The sequence below is a fragment of the Miniopterus schreibersii genome (genome assembly GCF_964146895.1).
Source record: "Miniopterus schreibersii genome assembly, chromosome: X".
Lineage (NCBI taxonomy): Eukaryota > Metazoa > Chordata > Mammalia > Chiroptera > Miniopteridae > Miniopterus > Miniopterus schreibersii.
The window spans coordinates 95,416,319-95,428,669 of NC_138104.1; the positions used below are offsets into that span (position 1 = coordinate 95,416,319).

Sequence of the window (12,351 nt, forward strand, 5' to 3'; positions counted from 1 at the left end):
CAAGATACATATGAAGTATATATCTTAGGCTCCCAAATTCTACTTCCACTACCGTCATAATGAAATGATTGGATAAAAGCAGAGATAAATATGCAACATGTGTTGCAGTACTGTCTAAACCAATCAAGAACTGTACATTATGTAAATGTCCATTACTAAGGGATATAAAAATTGTGTGGGAAAATTAAGTTCCAAAATAGCAAATTTAATTAAATTCTACTTTTGTAAAAAAATTTATATATAGAAATAATAGAAAGATATACGTCATTAATGGTGGTTAAATTAAAGGGTAGTAAAGAATACAATATATATTTTCTTTATGACTTTATTCTTAAAGTCTTGGCAATAAACATGAGTTATTTTATAAACAACAAAATGAACAATATAAGTGTATCTAGTCCATGAATAGTAATATTCCAATTAAAAGATCATGAATTTTATAAATTACCTAATTAGGACTGTTTGTTATGGATAGAAAATTTCCATAAAATGTCAGAACCAGAAAGACGTTATTTAAAACAGTAAAAGGTAGTGATGGGGAAATCATATTTGCTCTGTCCATTATACTCCTAGATGATTAGCAAAATAAATCCAATTTATTATTCAGTTGTGTTCAGTAAGTCAATAGCTATATTATCTATTGATTATTAATTCAGTGAATGATTTCAGTAGATACCTAAGTGTTAGGTCAGGTTCACATAAGAATTACTAAATGAAAATAAAGCTGGTTGAATAATTCAGACTTCGTGTAACATTTTTGTTCAATAAAACAGGGAGGTTTTAGCTCTATCATTCCCATCCCAGTACTTGTATACACATAAACAGCAACCAGACCTCATGCCTCTTACTTGAATAGTTCTTTTTTCCTTAGTACTTTCTCAAACTCCCTAATTTGGATCATTTCTTCATTACTTTCTATCTTCTCTACTACATATAATTCTTAACATTTGTCCCCATTTATTGGATTGTATCATGTTCTACTCAAGGGCAAATATGACACAGTCCTAGAGCTCCAGGACAAATGATTTCCAGTTCTGGTTCTGTCATATCCTAATATATCTTCAGCCATAAAATGAAGTGTAGTGAATTCTTGAAATTAATTCATTTCTCTCTAACTGTTATTAAGATACTTATGGTTGACAAATTATAGGGGGACATGATATCACAGATGGTATGATAAAGTGAGGGAAGTATGTATTACAACTTCAAGAAATTTTGGAGCCCCCTAACTTAGTTAGGAGCTAAATGTAATGATATACACACATCAAAATAGGTAAAATATATCAATGTATGTTAACCATCTTCCAAGATTAGCTTTCCATTTTCTCATTTAAGTTTCTGGCTATAGTTTTAAAATATTAGTCATGATAGACCTGAATTAGAAACCATGTGAAGATATAACAGTAATCTGAAAAATGAGTTTTAAGTATTCTTACATACATTGGCTGCAAGGAAAATATTTCTTTACTAGGAGACAGAGGGAGCTTTGACAGAAGGAAGAAGGGATCCTAGTGGACACTAACATAGGAGTATAATCCACTAATATGGGAAGGAATTAAATAAGGTAAAATATCTTAAGAGATAATGGTTATGGATACATATTAAAAAATTTTAATAATCAAAGACACCCAATAGGGAATTGGCTACTTTGTGAAATAGTGAACTCAACATCAAACAAAGATGTTTCAATATTCTTGCACAGGCTAAATGATTAGATTTCCAAAGTCACAATACATTCCGACTCTAATACGCAGAATGGGTTGGAAAATGCAAATAGTTGTTGTCACAACAGATAGCTTAAGTAAAGGCGTGTAGTCCTGGTACATCTCTCCTGAATGTCCTCCATCTCTTCTTCTTCCTCGCAATCAGTAAGTGTAGGTATCTCCTCTAGGCTAAGTATTAGACCCCTTTCTAGGATTTCATGTGGTCTCCTCACAATAATCTCCTCTTCCCAGGGCTTCTACCAACAACTTTCTGCAAATGACTCTCAAATCTTTCTAATCACCCGTTTCCTATAAAGAACTCTAGCGACATATTTACAACAGTCCATTTCATCCATATTAATGTCTACTGAGTAATCAAGTGCCAATAATTCACTATGCCAGAGTCCTGACATCTATATTACATCCCTTTTACTTACATGTATTTTCATTCTTACGACAGCCCTATGAGGTCAACTATTAAACCCATTTTACACGGGAGGAAACTGAAGCACAAGTAGATGAATCTTGGTCAAGATTTCAAATATAGTAAGTAGTCAAGCCAGAATTCACATCCAAGACCGTCTGATTCTAAAGCACAAGGCACTATGCGAGCAAGCGTACTCCCGCAAACATCTCATGGTAGGTCAACTGAGTGTGACACCTTAAAATCAGACTCGCTATCCCTACTCTCGTTCAACAGCAACAACAAAAAGTTCTCCATTACCCTTTCAAGTTCGGAGTATGGTCTCACCTGTGACCACCTCCCCCAGCCCCTTTTTATCTTATTTTTTAAAATATATTTTTTATTGATTTCAGAGAGAGGAAGGGAGAGGAGAGACAGAAACATTGATGAAAGAGAAACAGCGCCTGGCAGCCTCCTGCGCGCCCCTTGCCGGGGATCGAGCCCACAACCCGGGCGCGTGGCCTGACCAGAATGGAACTGGTGACCTCCTGGTGCATGGGAGGGCGCTCAACCACTGAGCCACACCGGCAGGCCCCCGCCCCTTTTGAAACCCCTGTGTCTAAAGAATAGATCCTAGCAACTAATGCCTCTTCTCACTGCCTTAGTGCTTTGGGTACCTACTTGAACAGTCTTAACTGGTCTTCCTGCTTCTCTGCAGCTCCGAAAGGCCACTACCGTGAGTATTCCTCCCTCGAGCCAGCTAAAAAAATCAGTTCCTCAAATAGGTCCTTCATCAATTTGGCCATAGCTGTCTATTATTTTTCTTTAACGTGGTTCTCAAACTTCCACATGTGTTAGATTCACCTGGAAGGCTTGTTAAAACACAGATTGCTGTTTCAACCTCCAGAACTTTTGATCCAGTAGGTGTGAGGTGGGGCCCTATAATTTTCATGTTTTTTTTACAAGTTAGTAAGTGACACTGGTGCTACTGCCTGGGAACCGCACTTGGAGAACCACTGTACTGTATGATGGGCTTGAAGGCAGTTTAGGTGTTTAACACGCTACGATTCGGTAATGTAAGTTCTCAAATCAGTAAGTCGTGTACCTTCTGTGCACTATGGATAATACAGTGCATGCAGCACGGCCTGTGCCTCATCAGTGAGCAGGGGGAGACACGAAGAAGTCAATAAGCCTTTAAAAGAAAGAAAAGCACCTCAACAGGGCGAACGGAGGGTGCAATTTGATCCCCCAACAAGGGCACTAACCAATCCTTGACAGTTCAGGGAAGTTTTCATAATAGTCTAGGCTGAATCTCTTAGGAGCTGGTCAGCTGAAGGGGATGTGGGAAATGAGGGAGTAAAGAAAGCCATGGACAAAATATAGCTAGTCTGAGCAAATGTCAGTAGTTCGGTATGGGTGGAAGAGTTGGTGGAGTAAGTACATGTTCTCGTCAAATACTGTGCATCTAACTGCGGCCATGTCTTTGCAGAAACAATCTTTCTTCTGCTTGCAATTTTTCTCCCACCTATAAAATCTTATTTATGCAGAATGGCTCATAGTAAATGCAATATCCATCATAAAGCCTTTTAAAGGTAGATCCATATTTTCCTCATGTGAGTCTCATAGCACGCTGTACTTTTCTAGTGACATTTTTAAACACACTGCCTCTTATTAAGTTATATACTTTTCCTCACACCCCAACTCCTCTCCACCCATCCTCACAAACTGGATTTTGTGGGTCCTTTTTATTTTTTGAGAATAAAAGCTGAGTCTTATTTGTCTGGATAAACCCGCAATCAGTAAGGTGCCTTAAAATGGTAGACACATTAGTTAATAACTTGACTACTGAGATGACATGGACACATGAGAATATACATGTTCCACAGACAATAACGTGCCTTGAAACACAAAAGTTTAGTTTTGTGTGTAAAACCAAGATGTATTATTAAATTTTCTCTAAATGTAATATAATTGATACTAAAACTATAACAGACATTCTTTATTCCAAGTTACCAAATAAGCTTTCTTATACGTGAATATTTTTAAAAATAGTATTGATATCTTGAATACTCTCATAGTGATGTGATATTGACAAGGAACATAAAAGTGTATATAATTTATATTTGTCAATGAAAGAGTCTGCTTTATCATACACATTATGTAGACACTGGTAAAGGTTTTCCCAGAAAAATATTTTGTAGTGGTTGAAAATAGTCCAAGTTTCTCTTCCTCAATATGTTAATAGAATATTTCATTCACATTACATTCATGGGCTAGAATAAACCTTCTAAAAACCACTATATGCATCTTACACAAAATGTCTGATTATCAGCTACAGATAATATGTTTTTCACATATGCTGAACTACTAATAATATCTTCCTTATTGTCCAAGGTAGCAAAAGTCAGTGTCTCTAAGCAGTTACTAGTTTATCACTTATTAGTTTCCATGTAATCCCCAACCTATACATTGAAATGTATTTTATATACAACACAACAGGATAAAAATTTCTCAAGAAAATCTTTAAGGTAATCCCAAGTGTTAAAAGCCAGAGGGGTTCTGCTTTCTTGAGAATGAGGCTTGTGATTGTTTTGATCAGGCTGAAGCAGACACCAGAGGTTCCCAGGTGAAGGGTAACATAAGTGGGCAGGTCCTTGGACAATGGGTTGCCTGGATTAGATGCAGAGGAGGCTTTGGGGTTGATGCTGAAGAGATGAGAGACTTCCTTTTCTCTTGGTACTACACAGAGGGAAGAAGCTGTCTCTGACCCCTTTAAGACTTGCCCTAGCCTATCTGATTTCCAAACAACAGGTGGTGAATTATTTGACCAATATATGTAAAGAATCTCTACTTTATGGTCCCAAGTGGACAAAGTTATAAATAAGCATAAAGGTAAGAATTTAAGCCTATCAATCCAGACCTTTCTGTCACAGTTGTATTTGGAGATACAAGCAAGCACCTCTAGACGTAAACACAAGTAGATAGGACATTTCTTAAAATACTTTCAAAGGTATTATCCTTCATAAGACAAAGTATCAGATTCATTAACATTTACACATGCTCCTATGTATTTACATGCCCTTACTCATATGCTGCAATTTCTAAATATCTCTTCACAAAGGAAAATTCAGATACTTGAGATGTGCCTATATGAAACTTCCTTCTGCTCTTTTTAAAAGCACTGAAGAGACTTAATTCAATACACAACCCATTACACTGTGACTAATGACACTGTGTTTGCCAAATTTTTTGGTGCTGATATATTTATTAGTGTTCTGTTAATTTGCATGACTAAAAAGCTATTGAAATATTTAATCAATTCAGCATGTTATGCTGATGACTGCCTCTTTAGCATAACGAGCTATGTGGAATATCATATAGTTATAAATATTTCATAAGTAATGAATTTTGATACACAATTTCTTTCAAAGATCCTAGAACTACTAAATCTTGAGTAACAATCTATAGACTTCACTTTCACGTAAATTAAATTCTCCCCACAAAATAAGACTGAGAAAGTCTTACAATATTATCCTATAGTTTATTTGGAGATTTCCTAATTTTACTATTCCACAGTCTTTCATTTACTGAATAGAATTACCCATGGTTCAAATATAAGGGTATATAAGCTGAAAGGTATGTATTTGGTTAAGTAAATATATGCAAAAGAGTGATTTTAATTCCAGCAAAGTAATTTACAGAGTTAATTCAGAGTATTCAGAGGTGTGCCAAGGTGTCTCTATTTAAATAAAACCTTAGTATTGATATTTTCACAAATGTGATTAGAGAGATTACCTTGGGAAATGATAAAAGGAACGTGCATTTGTAAAGAAATATGGAAATTAAAAGTTTTATTTTCATTAAGAAAAAACTCCATAACTTTACATCTTTATTCGCTGAGCCGCTAGTCACCTCATAGTCTCCTCCTCAGCTGGCTTAATTTTACAGTTAAACCTGGACCAGGCTGAGCTACTCACAATTTGAATTTACATGTTTTAGCAATTAATATTTCCCTGTAAATTTCAGTCATATATATACTATATGTGTGTATTATATATAAAGAGGAAGCACAGAGAACATAATTTCTCACTGCTAAAAATGGACAGGGACTGCACAAGAGAAAGGAAAGTTGAACAGTACGAGAAGCTAGTAATTTTTTTTCACCTACTGCATATCACCTTCCTGGAGTCTTTTTCTGCATAACCAAAAAGTTCTGAGAGTTAAATCAGAATATTTTTTGGACTCATGAGAAAGCTCATGGAAGGAATAAAGAGTAATCATAATTTTTTCCTTCAAGTTTTATGAATCACCCAAATACTTTTCACCAAAGGTGATACATTTCCATATCCTGTTACATTATCTTCTGTTACCTATCACTTATAGGAACTTTAGCCTTTGTATTGCTGATGTCTATGTATCTGTGTCAAGCTGATAAAAAATCTGTGGGTGTAGTTTAGCATCTTCAATACAAGCTCTCTTTCCCTTCTTCCATTTCAATAGGATATTTGGTAATGTTGCAATCTCTGAAGACCAATGGTTTATTTTGGGGGCTTCATGCTTTACATTTGTATGTGCTATAGAAAACTAAACAGAAGCCAATTTTATTTGTCTTTCACCATCATTCATGGTGTCCTTTAACTTCTCCAAAACATAAAACTGAGTGAGTCTGAAGGCCTCTGCTAGGGAGACGTAGGAGGAAGACAATCACATCAGAGTGAAAGGCTGTGGGAGCAAATCTTTGATCATACCCCAGAACCTCATTCCCCCTACCCCCAAATCAATAAAATATTTTGAAAGAACCATAAGAATACAGTTTTTTAACTAAAAAATTTTTATGAAGATTTTTACATGGGTTAAATTTTAAAACAATTTTGGGTTTGCATATATTTGGAAATCATTACATTTCAGCCATTTCTTCCTATATTTCATTTCTGTTCTTCTTGCAAAGATATTAGAAGTATGTGTATTTTAAAATAAAAAGTAGAATCCTAGTCATACAAAATAATCACTTATAAGGAAACCTTTTGAAAATTCCATGTAAAATAATTAGATCACATTAAATGTATATTGAAACCAAAAGATGTAGTCTAAAAATAAAAAAATTGGAGTAACCATTTTTAAAAGCAATTACTCTTTTCCTGGGGAAGCTAGTAAGAACTTCATAAATAAGAAAGAAACAAATCAGGATGCAGAGATCTGCAGAGAAAATAAACCGGTTAATAGGAAGTTACTGTAATTAAGTCACCGTACAACTTAATCTCCTTTATATAAAAACCTATGATAATAAACTTTAGTTTAATAACAGAAAATAATAGAATATTATATTGGATAATAAACTAATTAATTGATTTCTCTAGGCAAAATAAAATATATTGTTTGTATCATTATGTGGCACTTCAAAGCCAGTTTCCACACATTCTCATCAAATCCACAATGTTTACGTAAAATAAAAGGAAAAAACTATGATCATCTCATAAACTACCTACTATATAAAGTAGAATCTGAGATAAAATATTACTATGAATAACTGAAATCTATGATGCATTGTTTCCTTTAACATTTGGTAAATGTCTCTTCAGGATTTTTTCCCTTCTAAAAGAGAACAGTTCACTTGCTGTTTTAGAACAGCAATTTCTTAGAATCCTAACAGAGTCATTTGAGGGTATTACCATAACTACTTATTAAGCAATACGTTAAACACCATGCTAATATAGTTCATCTCTGTACTCCAGCAACATCTTATAGTTACCAAATAAGATGTAGGGTGCACCAGAAACACTGCTATTTGAGGTCTCAGTTTTCAATATTTTGTGTATAAAGAATAAGGGCTTTCTTCTTTGAGAAAGGAGAACAGAAGAAAATAGGCAAAAAAAAATTTGAAGAGAAATAGTTAAGTGAGAACAGATGAAGATGGTTAAGGAAATGGGAAGAAAATAAAATAAGAAAAACCTAAAAAGATAAAGATGACAATTTAGTAAATTAAAAAAATAGAGAGAGGAAGCACATCTGGGGTTAGCCAATGCCACAGTACTGATTCCGCTCACAGAGCCGCTCGTCCTGTCCTGCGGAAGGCGGCAGGGCGGCAGGGGAGAGGGAAGGTCAGGGAGAGCTGGGCTGCAACGGGTCACCCCCTCCTTCCACTTTGAGCCTGCTGGCTCTCCCTTTAATCAATCTCGACTATTATTCTGGGGTTGAAGGAACACGAGGGAGAGAAGAGAGTAAAAAATGGGAGACCAGAGTGAGAAGAGGAGAGCAAGGGAGGCGCCTTTGAGAATTACATAAGTGAAGTTAGAGTGGCCTTCCCAGGTGACACAATAGTCCTTTAGGTTGTTACTTCTCCGCGGCGTCGCTCCCTCCCCTCCGCCATCGCCAGTTTAACTCCTGCTCAATGGTGCTGGCTATCTGGGGGTCCTTGGAACCACTAGCGTACAGGACTCATCCGCCACCCCTCCCTAACCAATGCCCAGCACCCTGACTGACTGCTGCAGTCTGTCTTCTTGGCTACCCCAACCTGGTTATTTTCCATTCCAGTAGCCTTTAGAGCCACTTCTATGAAACCGGTTTTTGAAAGAATGTAGCCACCAGGTTCCAGAAGACCTTTCAAAATAATAGAAATATTTTTAATATTTATACAAAATAAAAGAAAATCTTCCAAATGCTGGATTCAACATCACATATCCCACTCTTTTCAACTGATATTCCTAATAAGAAAATATCAGTTTTGGATAGAAGCTTTAGAACACTTACACACCAAAAGGAGGGTTAACATGAAAATTTAACAAATTCATTAGGAATATGCTCCAATAGATAACTATAAATATTAAATAGTCTCATCAGCTAAAAAACGTGTTAAAAGTGCATCATGAGGGCAGAGTTGCTGATTCAAAACTATGCCGAGGTATCTCCCAGAGACAGGGATGTAGTGGCAGATGCAGTGGAAAAAATCTTGGGAGAGTCCAGCAGCCTTTGAGGAGTTGGATCTTCACTGGTGGGGAAGACATGCAATAGGACTCAGTCTGCTTTGCTTGGATGTTCATGATTTTTTTCTTCTTCCTACCTGGCAGCCACAGTTTCTCAGCCACAGAAGTATGTTCATTTGAAAAGCTTAAAAGCCACTTACAATAAAAAATATAGCAATATGAAAAAGGACATAAAACTCCCAGTTTCATTTCAAATAAAAAATATACTTTTTAAAAAAAGAACAAACTTGAAACACACATCTAATTGGACATCTTGAAGATATACCATACTAGCGATTTCAAAAAATAGTATTTCTATATATTTTAAAACAAGAATAGTTACCAGATTTTATGTTGTATATTACTACCAGTAGCAGTAGGAAATTTTGGAATTACAGAAAAATACTAACTACTAACTGAACTAATAACATTCAAAATATAATACTATTACTCTTTTCATTATTGAGTTGAAATTGTTATAGAATATAACATTGACAATATCTCACTATTTTGGTCAATTAATTACTGGATTAAAAATATTAAATATGTACTTCAAATGTTTTAAGCCATACTTCAATGTAATTATTATATCATGATCAACCTCTAATGTCCCTGGTAATGAATATAGGGATAGAAGGGGTAATTGCAGACTACAAATAATTTATACTTGTTTCAACTAATTTATCTACCTACCAATTTTTTTATAGTAACAAACCCCAGAAAATTTACATTTTACCACCTCTGTATATTGCCTACTAAAAAATTAAAAGCGCTCTACAGACCACAATGCCAGCTACAGCAAGAAAAAGAGGGCAGAGCAGGCTGCATTATATGAAATGCAGGATTCTCTCACTGAATCCTGAGATTTACTTACATGATTGTTAGAATTCTTCCCCTTTTGTTTGATAATTTTATAATTTGAGTTTGGGGAGGGAGTATAATAAAACGAAAGTATGAGCATGGGCCTTAGACTCAGAGAGCTTTTAGTTGTGGGTAAGTTAAACAATCATTCTGAGTTTCAATTTTCACATACACTTTTCTTTGTAGGATCACTGTAAGGATTAAATGACATAAAATAAGTAAAGTACTTAACATTATGCTTGGCACACTATAAGAACTGAGCAAGTTTTGGCTATGATGATGATTATTATAAAAAGGTAAAATGATGCTTAAATAGTTAACTCACTTAAAGCCATAAGTCAATTTCAGAGCAAAAACGAAGAAAGTTCCCCCAACCATTATTCTGTATAGTTTTCAATATTTTAGAATATTCTTGTGATGCAAAGATATAGATATACATTATCACAGTATTTAAAAATTATCAATCCATATAGATTTTATTAGTTCACTCCTAGCTTTTAAAGAACTTTCATATGCATTTGATAAATATCAGAATCTTTGCTTCACAAAGAGTATTCTTTAAATAATTTATTTTTCATTAGATACTAATTTACATCCTCTTAGAATTGGCTAACTGGAAATTGATCCGACTATCCAATAGATGTCATGTTTGTTAAGGTCACACTGGAGAAACAGAGGCAACATGAACACTAGAAGAGGGGGAAGCTGTCTAATGAAGCAGCTGCTTTATCCCACCACCCAAATCCTCATCCTAGGGGACAAGAAACTTTAATCAGGAATATCACTTTGTATAGTTTCTAGTAATGAGAACGTTCTCATCATCAAAACTGTCATAATGTGAAAAGACCTTTTCGATTACCAACATTCTGCATTAATTCCTATTAACCTTATACCCACATGTTTAATTTTTAAACTTTCATTAACTTTCATTCACTTAAATAATGAACTCATTAAAGAAACATCATAACTTTAATTATCAGTGTTCCTGAGCATCTCCAAAATACCACAAACTTTTCGATTTATTCAAAGCCAGAATTAAAATGGCCTCTGTCTGCAGATCAGAATCACTGAGAAAGATCAGATTTTTCACACAAGTCTTCTAACCCCCAAAATATAGCCTTTCTTTTAAAAATTTCTTCTATGACTAGAACATGCAAAAGCAAATTTAGTTAAAGGTACAACAAGAAATAATGACTCATTCTGAAGGGTTAATGAGCTATAAGAATATTTACCAGAATAAAACCATTTTTCTCAAATGAGGATTATGATATTAGTAATCAGATTATTTTATCTTCATTTTTTTAGACAAATCATTTTATTTTGGCAGAGACAGGAGAATAAAGTGAATCAACTGAGACATAAAGTAGACTAAAATGAAAATCATATGATGTTCAGTTTCTAAATCAGAGGTTAAGAAAAACAGCACTTGAAAATCTACCATAGGCACAGAATGCCACTGTCATTCTTAGCCTAGAAAGGGATTCCTGAGGTTCATAAAGCAATCAAAGTTTAATTTTTAGAAAATTGACATTTAAAATAAATCAATATACCAGACAATTTAATGAACAAATCAATGTTAAAGTATTTGAATGAATGCATGCTGTTACAAAACATATCGACTAGGTAATTCGATCCTTTGTAAAATAAAGCTTAAAAGTTATATCAAAAAAGGATGAATTTGTATGCATCATGACTTTAATTTCTATTCCAAAATTATTATCCCAGTTCATGTGGTGTATAATCTTATCCCACAGCTGTCCATATAGAAATGCATATCTAACCTCAGCCACCACCCAAATTCCTCATGTTCTTTGAAAACTATGCCTTACATTCCATCAAATAATTAAGAGGAAGAGTCATTCAGTTATTTTTTTTAAAAGGTCATTCAACCCTTGTATACACAAACAGGCATTTCATTTCACTGATATTCTTCTAAAGCTTTAACAAGTCTTTATATTAGTTCTTCCCACTGACTCATAAGGTAATTATACATACCACAGTCTGATGATTAACTTGAATCACTTCATCGCCAGCATGGATTTTTTTGCACCGATCTGCAGGTGACTAAATTTAACATAAAAGAAATGACAAAGAATATAAATTTTATCAGTCATCTCCTCTCTCTGACACACTATAGTAAGTTCACCCCTTTAAACCAGATCAATATTTTAATTATAGTCTTCAAGGAATTAAGTTAACAAAAGGTTACTAGTATTTAATATACTGTTTGCATTCTATGTATAACTAATGATGGAAAGTAGAAATGCAAAACAATATATAGATATTTATGTCATAAAGACCAATATGTTTCTGAGACCATTAAGGGAAAATAATAATTGGTATTACCCAGTGCAAACTTTATACAGACAACTCCACTAGGCTTGACTGGCCAAATAGTTCAAAAATACATTTCAAAACATTATCT

The 12,351-nt window shown here is 34.5% G+C and overlaps 1 protein-coding gene across 8 annotated transcripts in view; it reads right to left on the reverse strand.

Moving 5' to 3' along the window:
* The window catches only part of CNKSR2 (connector enhancer of kinase suppressor of Ras 2), a 237,005-nt gene that overhangs the window by 111,459 nt on the left and 113,195 nt on the right, over positions 1-12,351 (reverse strand). For all 8 annotated transcript variants that reach the window (XM_081126804.1, XM_081126807.1, XM_081126806.1 and 5 more), the window contains exon 8: positions 11,922-11,990. In XM_081126804.1, coding sequence (XP_080982930.1) covers positions 11,922-11,990 — 69 coding nt within the window. The remainder of the gene's footprint in view (positions 1-11,921; positions 11,991-12,351) is intronic.